The following is a 27,256-nucleotide window of genomic DNA, read 5'->3' on the forward strand; positions in this document are numbered from 1 at the left end:
AGGAGATCAAATTATAGACTCACTGACCTTTATTTATCTCTAGAAACCAATTATGAGTGAGTGCATCCCATGTTCATCTTTTTGGGTCTGGGTTACCTCACTCAGGATAGTGTGTTCTATTTCCATCCATTTGCATGCAAAATTTGAGAAGTCATTGTTTTTTACCGCTGAGTAGTATTCTAATGTGTATATATTCCACACTTTCTTCATCCATTCTTCCATTGAAGGACATCTAGGTTGTTTCCAGGTTCTGGCTATTACTTTAATGTTCCCTGTCTCTCTATCAGAATTTCAAGCTTGGCTATGGATGTAAAAGGCAGTGATGCAATAATTTTTTTGTTTTGTTTTGTTTTGAAGCATGATCCTGAGAGGAATAAATATTACAGTGCAAGTCAACTAGACCTGGGCTTTTCAAATGCTTTTCTGTAGTATGGTTACACCTCTCAAAGTGGCTGGATTGACAGTACTTAGGATGGGCTGCAGGAATGTGGCTGGAACTGTAGTGCAAGTTGGTTATGGGAGAAGCAGGACGCCCTGATGGATGTGAGACTTGCATACACAAGAAAAGATAGATGATGACTCTGAGGTTTGGGGCTTTCTCAGTCAAGTAGCTGTGAGTACCACTTTCTTCATCTGGCATGCTGACAGAGAGATGGCTTCAGGAGAAGCACTGGAACCCAAAAAGTGTGAGACATCCCTGCAGTGATGCAACTGGGGTGGTGGAATAAAGCATCAAAAGTGCACAGGGGATAACGGAGGGGGACCCACATCTGGGACCAACCAGAGTATCGGTGCCACTAGGTTGGCTGAGATGGTCCTCCCAGCTCTTGTCTCCCACAGCAAGCTCACTTACCCAACCCACAAACAACTGGGAAGCATGACTGCCTGGCAATGGTGTGCATGTCTGTAATTAGGACAGTTGAAAGTAAGACCAGCTTCCACCATGGCTAACTGGGCTCTCTGTTTGAATTGGGCATCCCGTTCAAAGAACTGAAGAAGCTTACACAGATAGCAAACTGGTAAGGAACTTTATTCACCAGCAAAGTGATAATACTGGTTGAACACACTGCAAGACGGCCAGAGTACCCAAGAGTCCCTGGTGCAGCTGCCAGCTTCTTTTTATGGGACCAAGAGAAGGAACAGTTACTAGTGATGGGGTATAAGTGATGCTTTGATTTTGATTGACAGGCCTAGGTTACATAAACCTCTATTAACTGAATATGTCCCTTCCCATGATGCATCAGATTATAATTGTAGGCACACATAATCATTTATAGGCATAATATTGTAAGTAGAGGGTTTACTCTAAAAGTTACCATAGAGGGTATACTTTCTTGCTGTTCAAGCATCCAAAATTGGGTCAGGCTGGATTGGCCTACTGTGTCTAATTCCCAGATGTGCTTGAATCAGAACCACGAGTTCCCGCAGGGTAGAGCCACTTGCTGCATGGCTTAGAGTGGGATGTGCATGGAATGCAATGTGAGTGGTGGAGTCGCAGGTTGATAAATCTGTTTATAGGAAAGGCCTCTGAGCATAGCTCAAACAGAACACAGTCTTGTGTTGCTAAGCTTTGCCTGTGTTTTGTATGTGTTACCATTTGCTTCTGTGATGAAACTCCATGACCAAGGCAGCTTATACATGAAAGAGTTTATTTGAGCTTCTGGTACCAGAGGGAGAGTCTGTAACCATGAGGGAGATTTGACAGCCAACAGCTGCAATAAGAAGCTGAAAGCTCACATCTTCAACCAACAGGAAGCAGAGACAACAAACTAGAAGAGGGTGGGGCACTAAACCCCTAAAGCCAACCCCCAGTGGCTCCACCTCTTAGAGGTTCCATGACTTCTCCTAAACAGTGCCACCTTGTGGTGACCAAGTGTTCAAATACATGAGCCTGTGGAGAACATTCTTAAACTGCCATAGATAGCCTGCCTCAAAACCTTGATTAGGAAGAGGGTTTAAGGATTATATTCCTTGTCTTCAAGGCCTATGACCTTCATCTGACTTTCACCTTCTCTGGTGTGAAGACAGTGGTAGTACAGGGCTCAGGAAGTAGCAAAGAAGGTTGACTTCTCCCTCCACAGTAGTCCCAGTCCTGGGAAGGGAACGATGGCTGACAACCTGTTCCCTTAGTCAGTGGCCCAGTGGCTGACTCAGCCCTGAATTGATTTAGCTGTGTCTCCTGGAGTAATCTTCATGGCGTTCACCCTCCTTCAATTAGTGTGGGCTGCAGACATGCAAATTCATTTTTACATTAGCCTAGGAAAAACATAATTAAGAAGTTGTCTGCTGAAGAGGAGGAAAAGAGAACATAATGTCTTCAGGGGCCAAACTGAAGATGACTTTTGCACTTGGCACTGTTGGGGATTAGCCACGCCTCAGCACCCTCATTAGCATAGATGATCAGGCCCTGGTTCTGGCTCCCATGTGGGGCTTGCTGAAATTCTTGGGGTTGGCAGGTCCCAAAAAAAGACTGCAGCTCTCTCAGCAAGAAGGCCCACTTTCAAAACGACCCCCTTTGCAAAGCACAGCCTCGGAGCGACCCTTTGATGTTTATTAATTCTGTCTGCCCTTCCCAAACCAATTGAATTAATTCCTTAGTCTCATGAACCGTAAAACTGATACGCTTCTCCGGGCGTACAGAAAATTCTGTCGCCTTTGACAATTTGACATGCATTTTTCTGTAGCAATTGAAAAGTGGATGAGAGCCCCGCTTGGTTAAAGGCTGCGGGCAGAGCTTCCCCCTGGCTTCAAAGAGTAAGACTTCATGCCATCAGGAAGGACCTATCAACACAGATTAAATACTCATGCCGTGTTTTGTGGCACTGCTGTTTGCGGGTTGTGGGTGAAGTGGAAACTTTCCTTAAGAACCATTGTCACCGTCCACAGCTGTCGGTTCGCGATCTATATCAGCATGCTTAACAGCCATTGGTCATGTTATTAGCTTCTTTCTGAGTCACTGCATTTAGTGTTTCTGACTCAAAGAGCAGAGCTTGCTTAAAAACAAGACTGGGCTAGAGAGATAATTCAGCAGGTAAGAGTTCGTATTGCTCTTACAGAAGGCCAGAGTTCAGTCCCCAGCACCCCCATGGCAGTTCCCAGCCCCCTGTAACTCCAACTTCAGGGGATATGACACGCTCTTCTGGCCCAAGGGTACCACATTCACATGAATAGAGAGAGAGAGAGAGAGAGAGAGAGAGAGAGAGAGAGAGAGAGAGAGAGAGAGAGAGAGAGGAACTATTTAAAAGGGAAAGAGATGAAGGAAACTGAGTTCTTATTCTCTTATCCTTTGTGTTTCTTACAGACTCCAGCTTTGGCTATTGGGTTTGGGTGTGGTTTACTTCCGGGTACATTTCTTATATGGTATTTTTCTAGAAGCTTCTAAACCAGGGTCCCAGACTCCAAACATCCTGGATAATCTTGCATTTCCCTATGCAAAGAAGCCTGGGGCTCATGGAGAGCATCTGCTCCCCCACCTGAGTCAAAGCCTGGATTTCAGAATCCTAACACATCTGTGAAGCGTGATTAATAAAAGCTAAGGGTCAGAAATTGGGGTTCAACCTGAAGATTCGAAAAGCAAAACAGCCAGCCACTGGCTCTTACCTAGACCTAAGTCTGAAATGGCGATCCTTCCACCAGGAGTCTCAGAATGAAACTGTCTGTTGAGAGCTATTTCCTCTCATTTTATAATCCTCTCTAGGGCTGGGATTAAAGGCATGCACCCCCAATTTCTATGGCAGCTAGTGTGGCTACTGGGACAAAGGGTGTTACCATAACCTGGTGTGTAAGTCTAACCAGTTTTCCCCTCAGGTCTTCAGGCAGTCTTTATTTATTAAAATACATTTGAAATGCCACTACACATCTGCATGGGTGTTTCGATTTTTGCCCATTTCTTGGATTTTAAGCGTGTGATTTTGCTGGTTAGGTTTTGTAAGCAATACAAGCTACAGTCATCTGGGGAAGCCTCAGCTGAGGAGCTGCCTCCTGCTCATCAGGTTGACCTATGGACAGGTCTGTAGGGCATTTTCTTGACTGATGATGATATGGGAGGGCCCAGCCCACTGTGAGTAGTACCACCTCTAGGCAGGAGGTCTTGAGTTGCATATGTAAGCAGGCTTAACAAGCCATGGGGAGCAGCCGGTAAGCAGCACTTCTCCATGCCTTCTGCATCCATTCCTGCCTCCAAGTCCCTGTGCCCTGACTTCTTCATGATAGACTGTGCACACTATAAGCTGAAATAAACCCTTTCCTCTCCAGAGTGCTTTTGGTCATGATGTTTAAACACAGCGATAGAAAGCAAACTAGGGCAGTGGTCCATTGAAAAGGAATTCAGTCCGAAGGGATAAGGAATCACGTCTATACCCTATTCATATATTCTACAAACAGAATATATGTTATTTATAAACTGAATTTGCCAGGATTGGAGATTGGGGGAAAAACAACTGAAGATTGTCCATCGGAAGTCATTCTACTCTACATGTCAAAACTCAGCAGAGTCAAGATGGGCAAGAAATGCCCACATGTCACAGCAGGGGCGAGCCTGATATCAACAGGTGACATGGACCCAGCCAGATGCACAAGACCCACAGGGTGATTCAGTTCATAGGACATAGTCATAAAGGACAAGTCCAGGGGCAAGAATTAGGTGACCAGTTGAGGCTGGAGGTGGGGCTGTGTGATGAGAGCTAACAGAGACATCGTTTCTTTGGGATATGATGAAATAATTTTAAAATTGTGGCAATGTTGCACAGACCTGTTAACAGGTTAAAAGCTAGTGAGCTGTTCACTCTCAATGAGTGGATGGTATGAACTGGACATTCTGCATCCACTAACTCATCAGTCCCTACATCATCAGTATGGAGCCGAAATCTGCCGGCACCAAATCCAGGGAGACTGTATATCTCCAATATATAAGAAAAATACGTTGGTGAATGACAATTCAAAAGTCCATCCCCTAAGAGCCTCCAGGAAGATGAGCAGTGTTGTTTTTATTCCATTGTTTAACTAGGTTTGGTGTGTGTGTGTGTGTGTGTGTGTGTGTGTGTGTGTGAGCTGTTTTTGATGCTGCCTTGTTTTTCAGACTGATTCTCATGTAGCCCAGGTACCTCAAATCCCTCTGTAGCCAAAGACAGCCCTGTACTCCTGATCCTCCTGCCTCTGCTTCCCAAATGCTGGCATTACAAGCTTGTACCAATGTGCCTGACTGCTATGCTCCTTTTTGACATCCTGTTCATCCCTCCCACCAAGTTTTGGGACCGTGCACTCCACAGTGCCTACTAAAACTTAAAAAGGAAGGAATCTGTTCCTCGTGGAGTGTCCTGGGTCACCCCAACCTGGCTCGGCCTCACACATGCAGTCCAAGGAACACTGGGCTTCCCCCATTCCTTCCCGATTCTTCTTTGTACAACTGTAATCTTGAGGATGAAATTGGCTTAAAGCCCTAAGCTCATTAACTTGAATTTGTCTTACTCATAGAAATGAATGTGCACACCCATTGTGTGGAGAGGAGGCTAATCCAGACCAGTACAAACAAGCACACATGTTCAAGCAACTTACTAACAAGCCAGGGGTTGGGGGAAAATTCAGTTTGGTGCCATAGCTTTATTGAGAATGTGCTTTCTCGGCGGAGTCGAGGTTCCTTTTCTTATCCTTATGTCGCATCTCTTGTAACAGCTAATACAATTAACAAAAACACATGTTTGACAACACCCTTGAGGACCCCAGAAATGCATGATCCAGAGGCTTTCTAAACCCAGTCCACCCCACGGCAGTGACATAGTGGCCCCGGGGGCTCTCCCCAGGTCAGAAATTCCTTCTTGAGGGATTTCAGTACTACTGTCTAATCAGCTTAAGGAGTTAATTAAACAGCTGGCACTCCACTGCTTAGTTCCCACACTAGATGCTACGTAAGATTTGAAATTAGTTATGCAAACACAAGACTTGCTGTCGTGATGCTGGGAAAGTGGTCGGGCAGGCTGAGAGCAGAAAGTCTGGGGGGAGTCCCCGAGCGTAGACGGTGCTGGGGGGGGGATCCAGAGGGTCCTGGGGGAAATGCCTGCCTGTCTCTGCTGAGGTTAAGCAGCTAGGGAAGGGTTTGTAGCACCTCTGTTCTTCTCAGATATGAGCACAGTCTACCAGGGAGAGCCTCACAGTGACACCTGCAGTACAAGTGTTCTGTTCCAGTATTCACAGAAGCTGGGCCAAACAGCAAAGTCGGGGTTTTATATGAAGCCATCAACTCTCACCTCCTCTGCAGAAATCCAGACGTGAACAAACTATCCTCATGTCTAAAAGGTCACTGAGGCAGGGCAATAGCGCACGCACGCACAAGCGCTTGCAAACTTCCAATGAATAAGCAAAATTGGCCAAAAGAACCTGTCAGTGGACTAAAAGCACAGTAACTAATGACATGCACTCCTATGCAATCACAACATGCTAGTAGTGACCGTCAGTTTTAAAAGGATCAACCAAAAACGTTCCTGCAGCAGCTTAATTTCCCTAATCCCATAAAATCTACATTGGAATCTTCTGGAGTATGTATCATTGCCTCTGCATCTCCTCAGCCCCTGCTCCCCCACCTCCAACCGGGGGCTGCACAAAAGGCAGCAGCAACAAGCCCCCAACAGGTCACAATTGGCTGGAGCTAAAATTGTCCCATTGAAGCCTGGCAGTGGTGGCGCACACCTTTAATCCTAGCAATTGGGAGGCAGAGGCAGGTTAATCTCTATGAGTTCGAGGCCAACCTGGTCTACAGTATGTGTTCCAGAACAGCCAAGTCTACACAGACAAACCCTGTCTCGGGAAGACAAAAAAAATCCCCTTGGAATCAGGTGTGAGACTCTCTTTACCAAGTGACATGATCACTTCCATCCCCAAGTAGAGCCTAACATCCCCCAGCTCAGCCGCTGTCAAAGGTAAACTGCATAAGAATGCTCAGGCTGAGACCTTGAGGCTCTGAGTATCCATAGAGAGGCCAGGAGTGGAAGCAGTTGAGGAAGGTACCCATCTGTATCCACATGAGAAAAGCCTACTGTGGATTTGATGTTCATGCAAGAGACCAGGAGGTGATATCTTTGTTTAATTCACCCATCTTCACTGGGGACCACTAATGCTGGGGACACTTACCATGCGCAGCTGGGGAGCCTAGATTCAGTCTCCCAACTTGAGCACATGAGGCCACAGTAACACATGGCTGAGATGGCTCTCACAAATCCCAGGATGCCCGTGCAGTGTAGCCTGCAGGGCTCAAAGCCTCCAGCTGTTCATTGCTGATGAGGTATTTATTATCTGTCCCAGGTTGAGTACCAAGCACATGGTTAGGGGTCGGGGGATGGGAGCAATGAGTAATAAAAGCTTGCTTTTAGTCCTAAAGATGGCATTTATCTGAGTAGTGGCCATGGGTGCTGAGAGCCACCAACAGGACAGGGAGGTCCTGTTCCCATCCTGGTCTAACTCCTGATGGAGTATGAGTCCCCCCAAATGTTGCAATAGATTGTATCTCTCCCGTGACTCCCTTCTCCTCCCTCCTCTTCTTTTTTTCTTCCCTCCCTCATCTCTCTAGCCTTTTCCCTTTGCCAAGAACATACTGGATCCATATAAGTCGTTGCATACATTATGATACAGTTAATAATAACCAACCTTATTGAAAACTTAATAACATCAATCACTCTTAAGAGCTGAGCTCATTAACTCACCCCGTTCCAATGGATGCAGCCTGGAAACCTGATGCCCAGGCTGATGAGAGCAAGGTACAAAGAGATTCAGAGACTTACAAAGTCATACATTCCGGAAAGGGCAAAGAAGGGGCTATGTAATACAGGAAAGGGAACCCAGAGGCTGCACACTGACACCCGAACAGACTTTGCTGGACCATCCTTGACTTTCAGAATGAGGAAACTTAGCTCCCAAGAGCTCACATTCCCTCAGCCAAGGTCATTTGGCTAGCCAGCACTTTGTTCATATACCACCCCCGAGCTGGGATTCCTTCCTGCGTTTGAGCTCCCAGAGGCCAGACGTGGCTGAAAGTCTAGAAGTCAGGTAGAGCAGATGAAAGCAATAAAGCCCAGCATGTTTGGGCTATTACCAACCATTGCATCCTAAGGACTGTCACGCGCGCAACCCTCAGTTCAGCCAGATGACTGGAAGCGTTTATCAGCTTATATTCTGCAGATGCGGAAATGGAGGTACAGAGCTGGCATTCATTTGCCAAGAGTCACAGAGGAAGTAGGAGCAGGAAACTTGGCTCCTGCAAGCTGAGGAGTAAGCATGTGACAGACTGAAGGATGACCAAGAACCTTCATCTCTCAAGGTGGGCGGAACCTTGAGAGCCATTGCACATGCTCACATAAAACACCAGCCATCCATTTTCACCTCTGGATGACCTAGTTCCAGCTAGGTGGCTCCTGCCCAGGGTCCCTTGTCCGGTACAATGAGGTGGTGGCTTGGAGTCCTTACAGAGGCTTCTTTAGTCTATATCTGGTAGGTTACCATTGGGCTTCCCCTGAGCCTGCCAATCAGACATATTCCTCTGTGAGCTACTCAGGATTCCCTGTGGCATGGCAGCTAAGTCCTAAGAGCAAGGACCCCTGGGGAAAAGCCAGGTGGGATTTGCATTGCCTTCTAAGGCCTCACCCCAGGAGTCACACAGCTTCCTAGACTCCAGCCATATGTCCCTAAAGCCAGGTCTCAATGAAAGAGGGAAGCTAGACTTAATCTCCCTATGGCAATACCAAAGAACTGTTTGGGGGTCGATATGTTATCTCATTTCCTCTTAGCTAAAGTGTGTAGCATGGTGTTCTGGTTACATTCTGAAATGGTTGCCATCGTTGGAGTAGATAATAGAACTATCAGCTCACATAGTTTATTTGATGTTGTTATTGGTATGGGACATTAAGTCTGACTCCATTGTCAAATTTCAAGTGTCTAGAACATTCTCAACAACCTGCTACGCATCAACTCTCCAGAGCATAACTATCTCCAAACTACAGTATGTAACCTCTGCTTTCTGATCTCCCCCAATACCTGATTAGAACAGTTTCCTTGAAATACTAACTATAGCCAGTAAAGAGGCCCAGCCAAGAACATGTAAGGTGTCTAAAGGAGAAAGAACCAAATGCAGCAGAGGCAACATTTAGATGATGATGAATTCTAAATGTCAATTTGAAACGACCTAGACTCACCTTGAAAGTCTGAATAGGGGACTACGTAGATGAGGACAATCTGTGTGTTCATTTGTGAAGGATTGATTTTTCTTCGTTGAGTTGAATGAGGTCAGGCGACCAGCCCACTAGGGGCATCACTACCCCCTAGGTTTGGGTCTTGAGCTGTGTAAGAGTAGAAACAGTGAGCTGAACATGAAGCATGCATGTGTGCATTCTCTCCCTGCTCTTGACTGTGGATGTGATAAAATTAATCGCCTGTCTTAAGATCCTGTCTTTCCAATGGACTATAACCAGAAATTGTGAGCTCAAATAAACCTTTTCCCGCTCTAGGGTTCTTTCCACAGAGCATGTTATTATAGCAACATCAATGAGATTAGAACAGTAGATGAGATCTACAATGGTTCCGTCGAGACCAGGTTATACAGCACATCACTTCAACCCGTAGGAGAATGTTCATAGTATGGGCAGGAGAGTTGGGGTTGAAGAAGCAGAAAGGGCTGTGGAGAACGGGATGCTTGTGGGGTATCTTTTCATGAACTATTCAGCAAGTGTGATATGACAGTGAACATGTGTGGCTTTGATAAAACAGTTAAATTCACACTAATAAAAGAGGGGAAAGGTATAGCCAGTTGTGTCTTGATGACACAGAGCAGCCAGCCTAAGTGGGAGATTGATGAGGAGGCTGCTGTGCTGTTCAAACTCCTATGGCTCCCCGTCAGGTGGAGGAATGGTCTTATTTCAGCGGGACTGTTAAAATGCAGGATTCGCTGCACTATACTCCTGCCACTAAACCCAGGCACCCATGCACTTGGTGCAACAGAGAGTGGTTTGTAAATCTGTATGTGTCACAGGCATCAGACTGAGTGATGCTTCCCACTGGCCAGAAGAGGCTCGGGGCTTATTTATGGCCATGCAGTCTTATTGCTAATTAGATCTACTATCACGGTGGTCATCTAACAACTCTCTGTGTTTAATGTGGTACCCATGAAAACCTCCCCCACTCATCATCCTGACAGTGTTTACAGTTTATTGAGGGTGTGTGAGTCCAGGGTGGGAAGGGCTTCAGAAGGCAAACAAAAGGCAAGGACAGGGTGGTGAGTTATCACTCTGATTGTTAGGTTATTTCCCCCTCTTCTTATTTATTCTTTGTGTCTTTCATATCATGCATCTCCATTCCATTCATTTCCCCATCCCTTCATATCCACCCTCTGACCTTTCAACCCCCCCAAAATAAAATAAAATTTAAAAGTAAAAAGAAAGAAGGAAAACATCAATCTCATGATAGAAGCTGTCATGTGACACGATGAGTCGTGCAGGATACTCTTTTATCCATGTATCTTTACTTTCAAAGTGTTTGTTGCAGAGTCATTGGTCTGCTTTGAGGCCCCTGGTTTGTTAGGTTATTGATCGTGGAAGGAAAATGAGAAGCTTTAAGAAATTAACCACACCTAGGATGAGCAGGGAACATTGGGAGGCCTGTGCTTCGAGTTTAGGAATGTTCCAAAGTGGAGCCTTGTCTTTTAGGATGAAAATAGCATATGTTAGCAGAGGCCAAGGCTCAGGCAAAGGAACTGATATGCTGTGAGCCTCACGAGGGAGAGAACAGTGTATCTTACATGAGAAGCAGGCTTGCCATAAAAGAGGTGGCAGTGTCACTTGGGGATAACTGGTACTCCATATTCTGGGGAGCTACTAACAGGCAGTTCAGATTCCACACGAAAATCAAATTCACAAGACTCTTTACAAGCGTTGTCCCCAAGGAGGGTGCCTCAGTCCCCCAGAGCTTGAGTTTAGAGCAGGGACACCCTGATCCAGTGGCTGTAAGAATCACATGATACCCGGTTGACCCTGCTGCATATATCCAGCTGTCCCCTGATAGTCTATAAAAAAAAAAGGGCCAGGCAAGCTTTGACTTTACAGAATGGAATGGGGCTTGTTTGCTGAGAGGACTCATGGGAACAATGTCAATGAAGGATAAGCCGCAGTGACAGGCATGCCAGGGGCCAACTGAGGAGAGTGTGTCATGAAGTCCTGAGCGAATGTGTGTTGTTGGCATAGGCATGACCACAGCAAGGACCTCAGAGCCTTGGACTCAAGGAAAATGACAAAGACTTCCAGGAGTGAGGCGCAAGGGAATTGTCAATCTTTCTGGTCCATGTTCAGATGTTGACAGTGTGTGCAGAAATTCCACCATAGCTTACCCCCACACAACACCACCACCAATATTTATAGCCTGAAGACTGCTCCCCTACAGAGATTCGTCCTACCAAGATTAGCTAAATCTGTCTCCTTGCTCAGATGTATATAATAACCCCACCTCCTTGTGTACCTGTATATAAACATGTATGTTGTGTAGATAATAAAGAGGGTGCTGAACATGTCCATCGGAGAGCCCAAGTCCACACGATCCCAGCTTTACTGTGTGTCTGTGTGTCTTTCCTTCATTCCCGCTCTACCCTGGTCAGATCACTCCCTGAAGCCATGTGGCCTGTATAGCACCTTCCAACACTATTAGGGACAACCAGTCTAGTTTTCAGCCCAGGTCAGCCCAGGTCAGCCCAGGTCCAGCCCAATTACACTGCACCCTGCAATTAGACACTCACAGCCCAGTTACACTCACCCTGCAATGTGGTGAGCTAAAGACAGATCTCTTGTCTGATCCCTAAAAGAAGAGCTTGGTGGCAAAATGTGTGTTTTCATGAGTTTGTAGGAGCGAGGGAGTTAGTTTTATTCATGCATGAACTACGTGGGGGGAGCTGTGGGTGTGGGGTTTCAGCCATAATAGCATTCAGAGGCTAGAACCCAGGAAAAAGCCTGACAAATTGGAAGGAAGTGAAAGGAGGGCAGAGAGAAGCTAGCAAGATCACTCCCATCTTCTTTGTGACATCACTAATAAGCTCCTCTAAGTTGGATTCATGGTATATAAAGTTAGAGTGATTTAAGTACAGGTGAGTACAGGATTCAGAAGCTGGAATTCCCAATTGAACTCTTCCTCTCGTTTCTCCTTGGCCTAGCAACTTCGGGCAAATCACAAAACCTCTCTGTGGTATCTAAGAAACAGGAATGTTGCCTGTCTCACCTAGTGATGTGAAGATTTCTGGGTCGGTACTTGCAGGGCTCTTAAAGAGAGTGCTGGAAACATAGTAAGACTCATACGTGTTTGTCAGACACAGTGTTGGTTATGAATTTACCCCATCACTGTCCCCATCACATGCTCCCTATAAAACCCAGGTGTTGACAGAAGTGGCCTCTTGGCAGAGGGCTGGTAATCGGGCACTTGGCTTCCTGTGCCCAGGTGAAAAACTGAGCCATTTGCAGAGAAACAGAAAGAGGCATCCACACATTCAAGGGACTGGTCGTTAGGAGGTTAGGTAATGGACCATGTCTTTCATCTTCCAGGAGGCAGAGATACTGAACACAGCCATCCTCACTGGGAAGACGGTGGCTGTCCCTGTGAAGGTGATCTCGGTAGAGGAAGATGGCACAGTGCAAGGTCTGTCGGACTCGGTGGAGTGCAGGTCAGCAGACGAAGACGTGGTTAAGGCAAGTGGACAGTCCCTCTCTGCTGCAGAAACCCATAGTTGCATGGGTGTGGGTGGTTCTCTCCAGCTGGATCTGCAGGGTGCCTCCCATTCTGAGTTTCCTGCCACTTAAATCGGCAGTGTCTCCTAGGCCAAAGCTGAAGAGCAAAAAACACTGCTCTAGCCCATGTCTGGGCTTTGAGACTTTTCTTCTGGGTTTGTGTCGCCTGACATTGATCTTTTCCCAGACCCTGGGAGGCAGCAGTGGGATGCGGGGACCATAAGCCATCTACTCCCCCCTCCACAGACTGACAACAGAGGTTTCTTCCCACCCATTTGGACTGTAAAAGAATGGGAAGGAGAGTCACGACCCAGACTGGTGAACATACAGCCATGCTCCATGATGCATTTACAGGCTTGTGTGAGATCAATAAAGGCATAAAGTTTATGATTATAACTAACTTTGATTTACAAAATCAACCACTGGAGAGAGCAGTTGTCTCCCAACCTCTGGCCCTCCCACACGGCTCTCTACATGAGGGAGGGGACACCACACACTATGCCCATCCCTCTGCTCCGCTCCCCAACCCCATCTTCCTCCCAAGCTCTTCTTTCTCTTTTTAACTTAAAAGCAGAAATGATTTAAGGCAAAGGCATATCGGGAGAAGTCTAAGGCCAAGGACTACAGTCTGGCTGGGCCAGGAATCTCTCAGCAAGGTTCCAGACAGCAGGAGGGAGTGGATTTTTGTGGCTGCCGTGACCCACTCCACAGTCAGAGCCATGGTGACAGATATCTCGCCACTTTTTCCTGGTTTCTTCTCAGGATGCCAGGATCACCAAAACCAGGCAGCACACTTAACCAGAGCTGTGAGGAGGCAGATTTGCAGGAGAATGGATCGATAGTGTGGTGCTTTACATAACAAGCCATTCCAACCTACTTCCAGAATCTTCTTTACAATAAACAGACAGGCCTTCAGTGTCGCTGGCCAGTGTGTCAGCTCATCTTGATTTCCCTTTCTGTCTCTCATATCGAATCTTCTGCAGACCATTCTGGGGTCCCCTTCTCAGGCATTCCCATTCAACAGCTCTTCTCTGGGATAGGCTCCATCCTGGTCCAGGACACTATGGATTCTAGATCAAGGAATGGCCCTCTCCCCCACTCCCACACTCAACCATGTCCATGTGCTTTACCAACCTCTACTTCAGTGCAGCAGCCAGGATGTGACAGCCAACAGCACCACTCATCGACTGAGGACCGTTCACCAACTTCCCCTCTGGCTCAGAGAACCCACACTCCACACCTCACACCACCCTCTGTCGTTCCAGCCACCCAGTGCCTCTGTGGGTGTTTTGAGGCCAAGAACCCCTTTCCATCTTAGCATCCAGCTCTCCCCTTGATGACTGTGGCCAGTGCCCTCACTTAGCTTCCCACAGTCTTTGGCTTTCCAGCACTGGCAAAGTTGTCATGGATACCCAGCATTGCTTTTCCCACCTGCTGACATTTCTTTATTCATATATAAATACATAATTAAATGTGCACCTATTCAATGCATATCATGTTTAGTTATTCATACATATTACATAATAACATATGTACCTATATAATACACATCATGTTTAGTCATTCGTATATTGCATTATATACGTGATGTAATATATATGTATATGTACACAAAATAGATAACTGTGTTCATTGACTTCCCTCATCGGAATATCAGCTCCATGAGGGGAGGATGTTCTGGTTCCTTCTGTTCATTGCTATAGTCCCATCCTTTGCAATACCCGGCACGTCGTGAATAATAAACAAATACTTGTATGGCGAACAACTGAATGGCATACAGCTGCCCCTCCAGTGGTGATGGAGCTACCTCCTGAGGACCCATCGCTTCCAAACAGCCATCTGGGCTAATTCTCTCAGACAGAAATCATGAGTGGGTCGGGTGGACTGGGGCTGGTTGGCCTAGGCTCTTGGGTACCCAAAGCAGACCCGGAGACTACTTCTCAAAGCCCTAAGAACAACAGACCCATTGCTCTAGGCTCTAGAAGCCAGAGACTTAAACTGTTGGGACTCAGTTTGGAGGCTTATTAATCTGGGCTTTAATCACCAGTACTTGGCAGCTGGTGTAACCCTCGGCTTGCTAAGCAGCAGGAGCAGCAGCCGCAGGCAGTGCCTGCGCGTGTTACATACATTTCCTGAATAGCTGGGAGGCTCAGCTCCCGCAGCAATAGTGCTATGGCACTTGACATGGCGGGTCTGAAACCCCTAGCCCATAAGGGTTGCCAGTTCTCTGAGGTCTGCTTGGCAACCAGAGCCTACCCTTCCCAGTCTTTCTCCCTTTTTTCAGCGTTGGTTTTCTTCCCGCTCACCTTCCTCTACTTCTGCTATTCCTCGTTGTCTCCACCAGCTCTCTTCCCACCATTTCTACCCCAGTCACTCTCTGGAACTTTGAAGTCACCCTCCTGTTGCTGCAGCTGCAGCCACTGCCACCACCACCTTTTCCCTCCCACTACCTCGCCGCCGCACCATCTCCACTTTGTATGACCGGCTTCTTATGTTCTATTAAAGACTGAAAATAGGCAGGAAAGCATCACTTATGAAAAGCCTTTGGTTGAGCCTAATGTTGCACAGCAATGGCTGGAAGAGTCCAATATTCTTATATAATCAAAAAGAAACTGAGGTATGTTCCGTCCACAGGCCTTCTACTGGGCACCACAGAGAGTGCTCCCTCTGGTACTCCTCTGGCCTGGGTAGTATGACTACTGAGGTTAACTGAAGCTTGTAACAGAGACAAGCTCTTGCTCAAACTGCCTAAACTGTTGTGCCTGGGACAGCGCCCCCTGGAGCTAGATTTGTGCACTGGCAGCAAGCAGCTGTGGTTGCTATGTAGCTTCCTCAATATCTTGCAATGTCCAAAACAGCCTGACTATAATGAAGGCTGACCTCTCCACTGATAGTCCTCTGCTGAAGCAAGTCATCCAGAGCACCAAGAAGTCTGACAGCTGTCAATCAGGGAGCCTAACCACCACAGCCTCCAACATCATAGCTTACGTAAAGGAAAAATAAGCTTTAAAAGGGTTCTTAGCATGAGGGCAATTGGCGTTACCAGTGCTTTGACACTGTTCAACAATACACTTCTTAGCTAGGAATCCTTAGGGGAAGTAGCTTCATTTTATCTCTCTCACTGCCATTAAGTCAAGAGCATCTTGAGTTAAAACATATTTAGTATGGTAACCTGAGCAGCATACCCTGCCCCCGCCTCCCTGAGCATCAGCATCAGTCCGCAATTGGGCAGAACCTTGGAACACAAACTCTATCTGTCTTGTAAAAGAGTGTTCAATATTTCATGGAACAGATTGGCCGCCTTATAAAGTCAATGTACCAACGAAACAGTGCCCTGTGGAAAATGAGTTATAGACCCTGTGACAGCAGAAAAGGAAACTACACAGCATCAATAGAGGACCGTGGAACTGACTGCCAGCCCTGGAAAAAATCAAAATTAACATGTAAAGTAATATTTCTATTGAGTGTGTATCACTTCCCCACTCTCATAGAGTCAAAGAATCCTAAGGAGGAGCATGCTTCAGTTGGACTGTCTGTAATAACAAACAAGAAACAGTCAATGAAGTTACAAAACTGACCTAGGGGGAGGGGCTTAAACTAAGACAGAAAGGATGTTGTGTTAGTTACGGTGGCCCAGGGGGAAAAAAGCAATTTAAGGAAGAAAGGGCTTCTTTTGGCTCACAACGTAAATGGACAGTCTGTCATGGTAGAGAAATCTTGATGGCAAGAATGGCAGCTGGTCATATTCTATGACCAGCCAGGAAGGAGAGAGATGAATGCTGGCGCTCAGCTCCATGGGATGGTGATGCCCACGTCCAGAGTAGTTTTTCTCAGTGTAATTAACCCAGTCTAGAAGCCCCTCCATGGGCAAGCCCAGAGGCTTGACTTCTCAGTAACTCTAGATACCGTCAAATTGACAATCAGTATTTTTAATGTATTATTTTTATCATTTGTGTGTATATGTTTGTATGTATGTATTATGTACTGTTATGTATGTTATGATGTGTATGTGAGAAGGTCAGAGGGCAACCTGCAGAAGTTAGTTCTCTCCTTCCACTGTTTGAGTTTCTAAGACAGAACTCGGGCTGTCAGGCTTGGGGACGAGCATCTTTACCCGCTGAGCCATCTCACCAACCTGACAGTCAATATTAACCAGTCTGCCAAACAGACAAGGTCCCAAAGGGCGTTGCCGAGAAAGGACACAATGTCAATACGCTCAGAGCACACCAGTAGCATCTGCAGCCTGCAACAATCGTCAACATGTCCAGATGGCCAGCCAGCACTGGGTCCTCATGGTCCAGCCATCATCTCAGAGATACACAGAGTACCCAATCAGAGCAGCCAAGATGCAGCCTTGGTATTCGGGGATGAGCCTAGAGAAGGAAGGGGCTTCTGTCTATTCATTCTTGGGAAAGACTCCCAAGCCACTCTCAGAGATGCAGAGGACACAAGGAAAAATGGCAAACCCTTCATTCTGTTTCACATCTATCACCAGTCTTTGCGGCTGGCACACGAGGCAACGCCCCAGTCCCCTGACCTTCCCAGCTGCCTCTGTGCCACTTTCTACATCACAGATGGTGACAGTCACCTGGAACACGTGGTGCTTCCATGTCATTCAGGATCCTTAGAGCAGCATCAGCCCACCCGGGTAGACGAGCCTTCTCCCTTCCGGGCCTCAGCCTCGCTCTTCATCTTCATTAGTTTCCTCCCAGCCTCAGCCGGAGACCCAGGATGCCCCAGGGTCTCCTCCAAGCGCATCACGGCCTCCTCTCTGGAAATCCACAGGCAAACTCACTCAGAATGTTTTGTAAATGACATAAGGGCCCCATTATTGCCCCCCATGATCTCCCCAGCTGTGGACTTCATGAATGCCTGGGGTTTATTGTTTTAGAAAACATGGATTTCCCAGAAGTATCTCTGATATTAGCAATAATATCCAGTGTAACACTCCAGGGTTGGAAATCATGGGAAATCCCGCTCATGCTAACTTATTTACACACACACACATACACGCACACACACACACACACACACGTCAACATAGATGATAGAAAGGGTCTGAGTTTGGACTGCTGAAGTAGATTCTGTTGAGAGTGTAAAGATACAGCACCAGCTATCCATTCTCCCTGTCTCCCTCGCACTCCTCAGTTCTTTTCTCCCTTCCTCTCTTCCATCCCCCGTCATTTTCCTTCTTTCTACTCTACTCTTTCATCTGTATGGTTTTTGTTATTTTAAACATTTTATTACATTTATTTTATGGAATTTTTAAATTATTATTATTATTTTGTTTCTTTAAAAGATACCAATCCAAATTCCCACTCCCTCCCCTCCTCCCACCCCCTCCTCAGATCCTCCCACCCCAACCCCCCTCCAATATTAAGAGAGGGCCATGCATCCCACCTTGTGGAAAGTCCAAGCCTCCCCCCCACACACACATCTAGGTTGAGCAAGGCTTACATCTGAAGAGAATAGGATCCCAAGAAGCCAGTACATGCCTTAGAGACAAATCCCAGTGGGAACTCGGGAAATGGAATTTTATTACATCTATATCCATCTTTTTGCATGGGGGTATGCCTAGATCATGGAAGTTGTTGGGGTGGTCAGAGGCAACTTGGGGATGTTGGTTCACATTTTGGGTCCCAGGGATCAAACTCTAGTTGCCCAGTTTAGTGACAAGAGTCTTTACTGGCTAAACCATCTTGCAGGCTCTAACCTCTACTCTTAAAAAAGCCTCCCACCCCTGTGGGTGCCACTGAGCCAGCTCATAGCCCACAGGAAGAAGTGTACCTTCCAGAACATTCCTACATAAAGCCTGGAGTGTGTTCTAATCATAAATATTCAGGTTGCCTCTTATCCTTGAGGAAATCAGTACATCCCAGGGATCCCCAAACACAAGCAGTTCCAATCCACATCATCTCAAAGATGCATTTGGAGCAGGAACCCCTGGGCAGATCTCTGAGCTGAAACCCCCAAAGTAAAGCAGTACAATCAGAAAGTCCCCTGTAGTCACTCAGTGGGGGATGGATGTGGGGCCTGGGGGAATCTTGACAGAATGCAGGAAGCATCAGAGTAGGGCAATTGTGTGTGGGAAGTCAGCTGATGGGAGCTTACCACCTCCTTCAAGAGTTTGCACTGCTCATAGGGTCAAGTATTCATCTCCAGTATGGGCCTCCTTGCTCACCCATATATACTGGTAGCAGCAAAGGGGCCCAGCTCCGGCCAGTCCTAGCTGGGCACAGACCACACTCACTCACGTCAGAGCAGCTCAGAGATTTCAGGCCCACCCTGGCCCCTCCCCAGAGATGTTCACCAGCAGGAGACTGTGGAAAAAAGCTGTGATACTCTCCCAAAGTGTCTTTGTGGACACCTTTATCACAGGAGAAGGACAACCTGCCAGGAGAAGAGAAGTATAGAGTGGGGACTGGAGTGGGACACTTAACAAGCTAACCAGGTGCCCGTGAGGGACCTTCAGGAGAATGCTCAGTACCTTCAGTGGGTGCTTTAGAGTTGGGGGCTCAAAGAGCCAGCTTGTCTGGGCAGTAGCCTTGTTTCTGGGAAGAAGAAGAACAGAAGGTACCAGCCTGCTGAGGGTCTCTCTCTCTCTCTCTCTCTCTCTCTCTCTCTCTCTCTCTCTCTCTCTCTCTCTCTCTCACTCTCACATCCAACTGGACTTCCAATCACTGAACAGCCACAGATGTGCCACCAGGAGGGACAGAGCTCATTAGTCTCTTCTCAGTTGGAAGGCTCTATACTCCGCGCTGTCCCCACTACAGCCCCTCCTTAACTATCCAACCAGGGATGGGGCAGTATAGGGTTTTGTGTCTCCCCAGGAGTGCCTGCTGCCTCCTCTGAAGACCTCCTCTGTCATCAGCAGCAAGGAACACAGGGAGACAGTTTGGAGGGATGGCTGATCACCTTTACATTCGATGTGATGCTTGACACATCAATGCAGAAGACGAGTGTCTCTCGGCGTCTTCCATCTGGCAGGAGTGATGAATTTGTCTGACATCCTCATAGACAGTCTTTCATCCATTAGGCACAGGGTGTTTATTAATTCCTGGAGAACATCATATATATATATATATATATATATCAGATTCATTCCTCAGCTCCTCCCAGATCCACATTTACCTCCCTATGCCCAACTTCCTGTCTTCTTTTTTCTTTTTAATTCAACAGTTTTTTAACCCCGATTTGTGATGGTCATGTACTTGTTGGTATCTGGCCATCCACCGGGACCTGACTGACCTATCCAGGAACACACCCTTAAAGAAAAGTGACTCTCCCTCCCACAGGAGCCACCAGCTATAAAAGGCTCCTTAGCTTTGGTATGAGGGATCATGACCCGTTTTTCTCCTCCACAATAGTGTATTTACTGACTTGATCTTGTGTGGGCAATCACAGCTGCTGTGGTCATGAGTGTAGTGGTCCTGTCATGTGCAGAAGACATTGGTTAGCTGTGGTCCTCCTGACTTCTGGCTCTTACAATCTGATCCCTCTTCCAAGATGATCCCTGCACCTTGGAGGGTGGCTGATTGATACAGATGCCCCGTTTATGGATCTGCTGACACCTATGCCCTGCATTCTGACCAGTTATGACTTTCTGCGTTGACCACCACCCGCTGTGCAAAGAAACATCTCTGAGATCTGAGAGCTACACTAATATGGGTGGAAGACACTTTGATACTATATACACTTTTTTTTATTATGTGTGTGTGGTTTCTGTGTTTCTGTGTTTGCGGGTGATGTGTACCTGTGCACACATTTGTGTGGAGGCCAGAGGTCAACTTCACACGTCATTTCTTGTTTCTTGAAACAGAAATTCTTTCTAGGACCCAGAGATTGCAAAATTAGTAGGCAGGCTTGCCAGGGGCTCACCAGTTATAAGAAGACAAGTGCAAGCTATCCTATGTAGCTCTTTACATGGGGTCTAAGGATAAAGTGCAGGTCCTCATGCTTGGGAGGCAAATACTTTACCCATGGAGATGTCTCTCCAGCCACAAAGGGTGGTCATTTTTAAATACACATCCAGCACAGGTATGCAACCTGTGACTACAGGGTGGGGAGGATCACCCGCTGAATGCAGGAGTCTACCATGCATGTCTCCCTCCCATCCAGGGCAGACTCAGCAGATAACAAGGTGGGGAGGAGAAGAAAGGGAAAGAGAAGCTAGGCTGTGCAAGTTTGCACGTGGTTGGATTCTGTCCACCCCTGAATCCTAACATCCCATGAGGACACTAAATGGAGAGGCTTTTTCAGGAGGGATCTGGTAGCACTGGATCATTTTAATCTCTCCTTTGGAAGAACACATTCCTCTCCACTCTGCAACCCTTTTGAGAATCTTCTCTCTCTGCAACTACCTGTCCATCAGCTTTTAAATTTCATGTACAGTTTCAGAGCTGCTATCTGACCATTTGACCCAGGTTTTATGGAGAATAAAGGGAGGCAAAGGTATCAATAAAATAAGGAAAACTGATACAGCGGCTGTTTAATTGCTGGAAACTCGCTTCATAGCAAATAAGCATCTACTATTTCATCCTCACAACCACACCATGAAATATTTTATTCTTATATTTCCTATAAGGAACGTGAGGCTCAGCAGGGTGTTGATACATCACAGAGGTGATAAAACCTTCACAGTCCCCATTCCCAAGCTGGGCATTGGAAAACCATTTCTGCCATGGAACAAAACTGGCACCCTTTTGCTGTGGATTTCATATGAACTTTTCCCTGTAGGGTCAAGTTATTGAATACCTGGTCTCACAAATGGTGGGATGGCTTCACCTAGAAGGTTGTGGGACCTTTCAAAGGTAGAGCCTCCCTGGAGGAAGTGGGTCACTAGGACAGACTTTGAGGTTGTATAGCCCAGCCCCAAGGCCTGGAAAAATATCTTAGTGGGTAAGAGCATTTGCTGCTCTTGTAGAGGACCAGAGTTTAGTACCTAGCATGCACCCCAGGCAGCTCAGAACCACCTGTAACCCCAGATCCAGGGGATCCAGCACCCTCTTCTGACCTCCACATCATCTGCATGCTGTGCCCATACGTGCACAGTCAGACAAACACACTTACGCATAAGCAAATAATAAATGTCTAAGGGGGGAAAGCTAAATATAGCTCAGTCTCACTCCCTGGTTCCTTACTCTCTGCTTCTTGACTGGGGACACAGAATGATGAGTTCCTTCCCATTGCTGTCACCATGCCTTCTCTACCATGACAGAATGTATCTCCTCAACCCACGAGCCAGACAAAACCCTCACCTCCTAAAAATGAGTTTTGTTGGCTATCTGGGCACTGTAGCACGAAAAGACATAATTCAGCCCTGCGTTTGCTGTTGTCTCTGCTGCTCCGTGCTATGACGGCAAAGTAGATGTGAGACATACTTCAAGTCCGAGTGTCACTAGCCTTAAAAATGTTTGTCCTGGATCACAACCAATACCAGAGAAAGCTTGGGAGCAGCGATAGAAACTGCGTCCCATCCGCCCAGTTTTGACCCAGTTCTTCATGGGAAATCCCTACTCAAGAACTCTGAGGGGATGCTGTCTCCTGGGAGGCAAGGTGGGAGGGGGCTCATTTCCGCATCAAACTGCCTCAGATACTGCAGTTCACTCAGAAAGACCTCAGGCCCCTGGATGTCCCAGATAGGCTTCCACTGCTGTGATAGAGTGCTCTGACCTAAAGTCCCTTGCAGAGGAAAGGAATTATCTGGTCTACATAGGCCATTGAGGGAAGACAGGGCAGGAACTGAACCAGAGACCATGGAGAAATGTTTCTTAATGGCTTACTCCCCATGGCTGGCTCAACCTGCTTTCCTATATAACCCAGGACCACCTGCCCAGGGGTGGCACTCCAACAGTAAACTGGGTCTTCCCACAGTGATAGAATACCCCACAGGCCGTTCTGATGGAGTCCATTTCTTACTTGAAATTCTTTCTTCCAAGATGACCTATCTTGTGTCAACTTGACAAAAAAGAAAGAAAGAAAAAGAAAGAAAGCACATAATTAGTTGAATAGTTATCTCTCCTTGTAATTTCTTTGTTAAAATGAGTTTGTTCCAATGCTTACATTGGAACATATCAATTTCCAGGAATATATTTTTCCTCAATAATTCAAGTAAAGACAAGCAGAGATTTCACCTTTTGGGAAAATATGGAAACACAGAAAATGAGATAAAGTGGATCATTGATGTGGGATTCCCCTCTGTATACTGTGAATATGTTTTATTTCCATTGGTTAATAAAGAAGCTGTTTTGGCCTATGGCAGGGCAGAATATAGCTAGGTGGGAAAACTAAACTGAATGCAGGGAGAAAGAAGGCAGAGTCAGGAGATGCCATGTAAATGGTAAAGGAGAAAGACACCAGAACCTTAACCGTAAGCCACAGCCTCGTGGCAATAGAAAGATTAATAGAAATGGGTTAATTAAGATGCAAGAACTAACTAGGAATGTGCCTAAGCCAATGGCCAAACAGTGTTGCAATTAATATAGTTTTTGTGTGACTATTTGGGTCTGGGTATCCAGGAACCGAAAGTGCAGTCTCTGTTTATAGACCATAAAAGGCCTAATGTTTCCCTGCATTCTAAATTAGCCAAGAGCATCATCCACAGAGACAAACTTCACTCAGGACACACCTCCCAGTACCATACTCATGGCAGACATCACCAGCTGAATGAACACGGAGCATCTTTCTATATAGTGCTTAGTCATAGATTTGACCGTCCTCAACATTACCAGCCCTGAGCCTGTGGAGGTGAAACCTTTCTGTCATCTGAAACCTAGAAAGAAGCCACGTCACCTCCCCATACCACCTCACCTACAGAATTTATCACAGGAGTTTCAGAGACTTAAGGCCAGGGATATCAGGCCGAAAGAACATCAAAGGCAAATGAACATTTACATGAGTTAGGATGGAAGGGAGTGGTAGAGATGGTAGCAAATTGTAGAGTGTGTCCTCATATGAAATGCAGCCCTTCTGTATCCCATGGGGCTATGTGATATGGAAGAGACCCAAAGTGCTGGAGATTGGGGGCTCTTCAGTTGGATCGCCCAGATTTAAACCATGGCCCTGGGGCTAGGGAGATGACTCAGTGGGTAAAGAGCTTGCAGTGCGAGACTAAGAACCTGAGTTCAATCTTCCTAGCACCCATGTGGCAACCCTAACCTGGGGGAACAGGCCTGTAATCCCAGAGCTGGGGAAAAGACACAGGAGGATCTTCAGATCCTACTGACCAGCCAGACTAGCTGAATTGGGAAGCTCCAGGTTCAGTGAGAGACCCTGTCTCAAAAAACATTATGTGGAGAGCAATTGAAAAAGACACTCAGCATCTACCTCTGCCACTCCTTCCAACACAATCATGTATACACACACATGCACACACACATACACACACACACAAGAAATGTTGACCCTGTTGTTTATAAACAACAATAATTAGTGGACAATGCCTAGACTTGTTGCGCCTCCATTTCTTGAATTTTGGCATGGATATGATTGTCATAATAAATTTAGATTTTGCCTCATGTTGGGAAATGAATCTATTAGTTACTTAGATCACTTGCAAATTCACTCCTAGGTAGGAACATGCCTTTAGCGGTGTTCTTAATTACAAGAATGTCTGCACAAATTCTTCCTAGGTTTAATTATTTAGAACTGGGATATATATGGTCAGAGCTAGATGGACACATAAATTTTCCATGAGCCCTCTCTCTGATATAATGGCTTTTGACTTCGTGCCCTGTTCCAAAATCTGTTCTCAACCCAGTACTCAATGGGATCCTTTGAAAACATGCATCAAGAGCTGATGAGATGACCAAATGGGCCTTGCTTCTAAGGCTGATGACTTGAGTTTGACTCCTGGGTCCTATACGGTGGAATGAGAGGACTGCCTCCTGCAAGCTGTCCTCCGACCAACTTTCATATGTACATATATATGCATATATATACACATATATAATAGAGAACTTTAAAATTATTTATTAATTTTAAAATGGGTCACATTAGTTCTGTGCTTGGTTCTTCTGCGGCTTCCCAACTCCCTCAAGGTAAATTTTAGTATTAATAAGTGAAGGCAAATGGCTTGCAATTGTCTCTGGGACTCACTCTGTCTCCCATATACCTTCTTGGCCCTGTACCTGTCTGACATCACTTCCTGTGCATTCTTTGCAGCATCACCACCCTTCCTGATTATCCAGGAGCCTCCAAGGCAATGCTCCTGCCTCCAGGCCTTCCAGCATCTTTCTTTACAGATTCCCCTGGGCTTGCTGCTATATGCGCAGCCTATCAGCATTTCTTAGGAAAGGAATCTTATCTGAGAAATCACAAGGAAAGAGGATACTGAGAGCCAACCATGATGGCTGTCGCACAGGGGACTAGGATTATATGGAGGGAAACCTTGCTTCCCATACATCATGCCACCTTCCCCTCACCTAGGGGAGGAGATGCCCATACACTTCCTATGTAGTAGATTTTCCCTAAGCTTCCACATAAAATAGGAGAGTTATTTCAGAGGTGGCTGGTGGGAAATTACATAAGAGGTTCAGGAGCTGAATTGATGGGTGATGTTTAAAACTGTGCTGTATCTTCTTGCTTATCCCAGTTAATAGGAAGGGAGGGGCTGCAGAGATGACTCCTGGTTGTAAAAGCAAGAGAACTGAGCTCTCTTGTAGAGACAGACATGACCCTCAAGCCTCCCCCATATTCTCTGTGTTCTCTGGGAAAGAATAACAATAGGGCAGTAAATTAGGGTTCTGGAGCAGCTTGGATGAAACAAGAACAGACCTCAGGTAGTTAATAGGGCCAAGCTACGGCCGATTGTAAACCTGCCTCCAAGGCCTGCAAAGTCCTGCAAACCAAAGTTGGAGTTGAATGATCAAATCATAGACATTCTCAAGGGCTTTAATTGAGTTTTTATTTTCAGCCAATGAGTCTTTCCACGGACTTAGGTATCAGGCGGGCTATGCCCTTGTTGTGCATAGAATGGCCTGGTCCTCCATGGATCAAGCATGGAGCCACCCTCATGATTTGGAGAGATTCTAGACCGGTACATGTCTTACTCATCTACTCTCACTAACAGACAACCTGAGACGTGGCAGCTGCTTGATAATAATGAGATTCTGAGTGAATGAAAGTGATGAATGCCTAAATAAGCACTGGTTTGATTAAAACTCCAATTTATTGGGCTGCGAAGAAGACTCAAAGGTAAATAACCCAACCAACATTCACATAAAGCTGCGTGAATACCAGTGCTCATGTGGCAAGATGGGAGGCAGAGATAAGAGTCCAGCAAGCCTGCTGAACTCAGCAGCATGCTCAAGCAATGTAGAAAGCAAGAACCGATACCCAAGGTTGGCCTCTCACCTCCACACAATACAATTTTTTGGCACATATGTGATGCACTCACACACACATACAAACCCATCATATGCACACATAAAAGTCAAAAATGAAATTTTAAAGCTTGAGCATCTAGTGGGTTACAATGGATCAGAGCCGTCATTTCTTCTTATGGTGTCTCTGATAATAGTCTCATGGCTCACACACGTGTGTGAGGTGTAACAGGTTGCTTTCATAAGACTCTGTCTCATATTTGTCATTTGCCAAATGTCCTGAGGCACAGAGGGCAAGATCCACCTGAGGGCAAGATCCACCTGATGGAACAAGTGTTTATTGACGAGTATCCCCTGCTGGCAGCCCAGAGGCAGGTGTAATGTCTTACGAGTTTCCAGCGTCTTCAGGTTGAAACTTTCCGATTCTCCTTCATCTCTGGGCTGGAAAAAGTCTATTGGATTGGACTTCATAGTCCATCAACTAGAAGTGGTATTGGCAATCTAGAAGAAAAAAACGCACGTACCTGGTCTGCGCCGGAGCAGGTTTTCTATGCCCTACGTCATCTGAGATGTATCAATTTAAAGTTCACGAAAGAAAGTGCTACGTGTTGTGGATAGAGGCCTTGTGATCAGTAGAGGGCTGCCGTGTGTTTCTTCTTTGGAAACCCAATGTTAGAAAAGAAGCTTTTTGCATGATGGCCTAGGACTGAGCCCCCACTGGTACTGATGTGAGGCCTGGAGCTACCACCTTTGCACATCATACTTAGAGCATATCTCTGTATATCATACCTGCTGTGACTCAAGCCCCTGAGTACAGCAGAAAATCTCATTAATTAGACAGTGGTGGATAATTAGCGTGCAGCCAGAAGCATGTTCCCCTCCTCTGATATGCTGGAGCTAAAATTAATCAGGGGAATGACGACAAGAGCGTGTGCAACTCCGAATTAGAGGCGTTGCTATTGCGACCGGGAACTTTGCATTGTTGGTCTTTTGGGTCTATCCTTCTTATAGAATGGCTGCCGAATCTCGATTTTAATTTTAGGGTGACACGGAGAAGCATCTGCCATCTTCCCCCAGGGGAAGATCTTTGATCCAGAGAGAGAAAGTACCAGGAGACTTAATGACTGTTTGAGAATGAGATGGGAGTCCTGCTCTGCAGGCTGATTTTTTATCATCAGCTTGATACAACCTACA

The 27,256-nt window shown here is 46.3% G+C and overlaps 1 protein-coding gene across 1 annotated transcript in view; it reads left to right on the forward strand.

The window, feature by feature from the left end:
• Window positions 1–27,256, forward strand: part of Tmem132d (transmembrane protein 132D) — a 621,098-nt gene that overhangs the window by 526,999 nt on the left and 66,843 nt on the right. Inside the window, exon 5 of the mRNA XM_050146634.1 lies at window positions 12,558–12,701. Within this exon, the coding sequence (XP_050002591.1) occupies window positions 12,558–12,701 (144 nt within the window). The remainder of the gene's footprint in view (window positions 1–12,557; window positions 12,702–27,256) is intronic.

The sequence above is a fragment of the Alexandromys fortis genome, unplaced genomic scaffold, assembly GCF_014885135.2.
Source record: "Alexandromys fortis isolate MF-2015 unplaced genomic scaffold, M_Fortis_MF-2015_v1.1 scaffold_56, whole genome shotgun sequence".
In the NCBI taxonomy this organism is placed as follows: domain Eukaryota; kingdom Metazoa; phylum Chordata; class Mammalia; order Rodentia; family Cricetidae; genus Alexandromys; species Alexandromys fortis.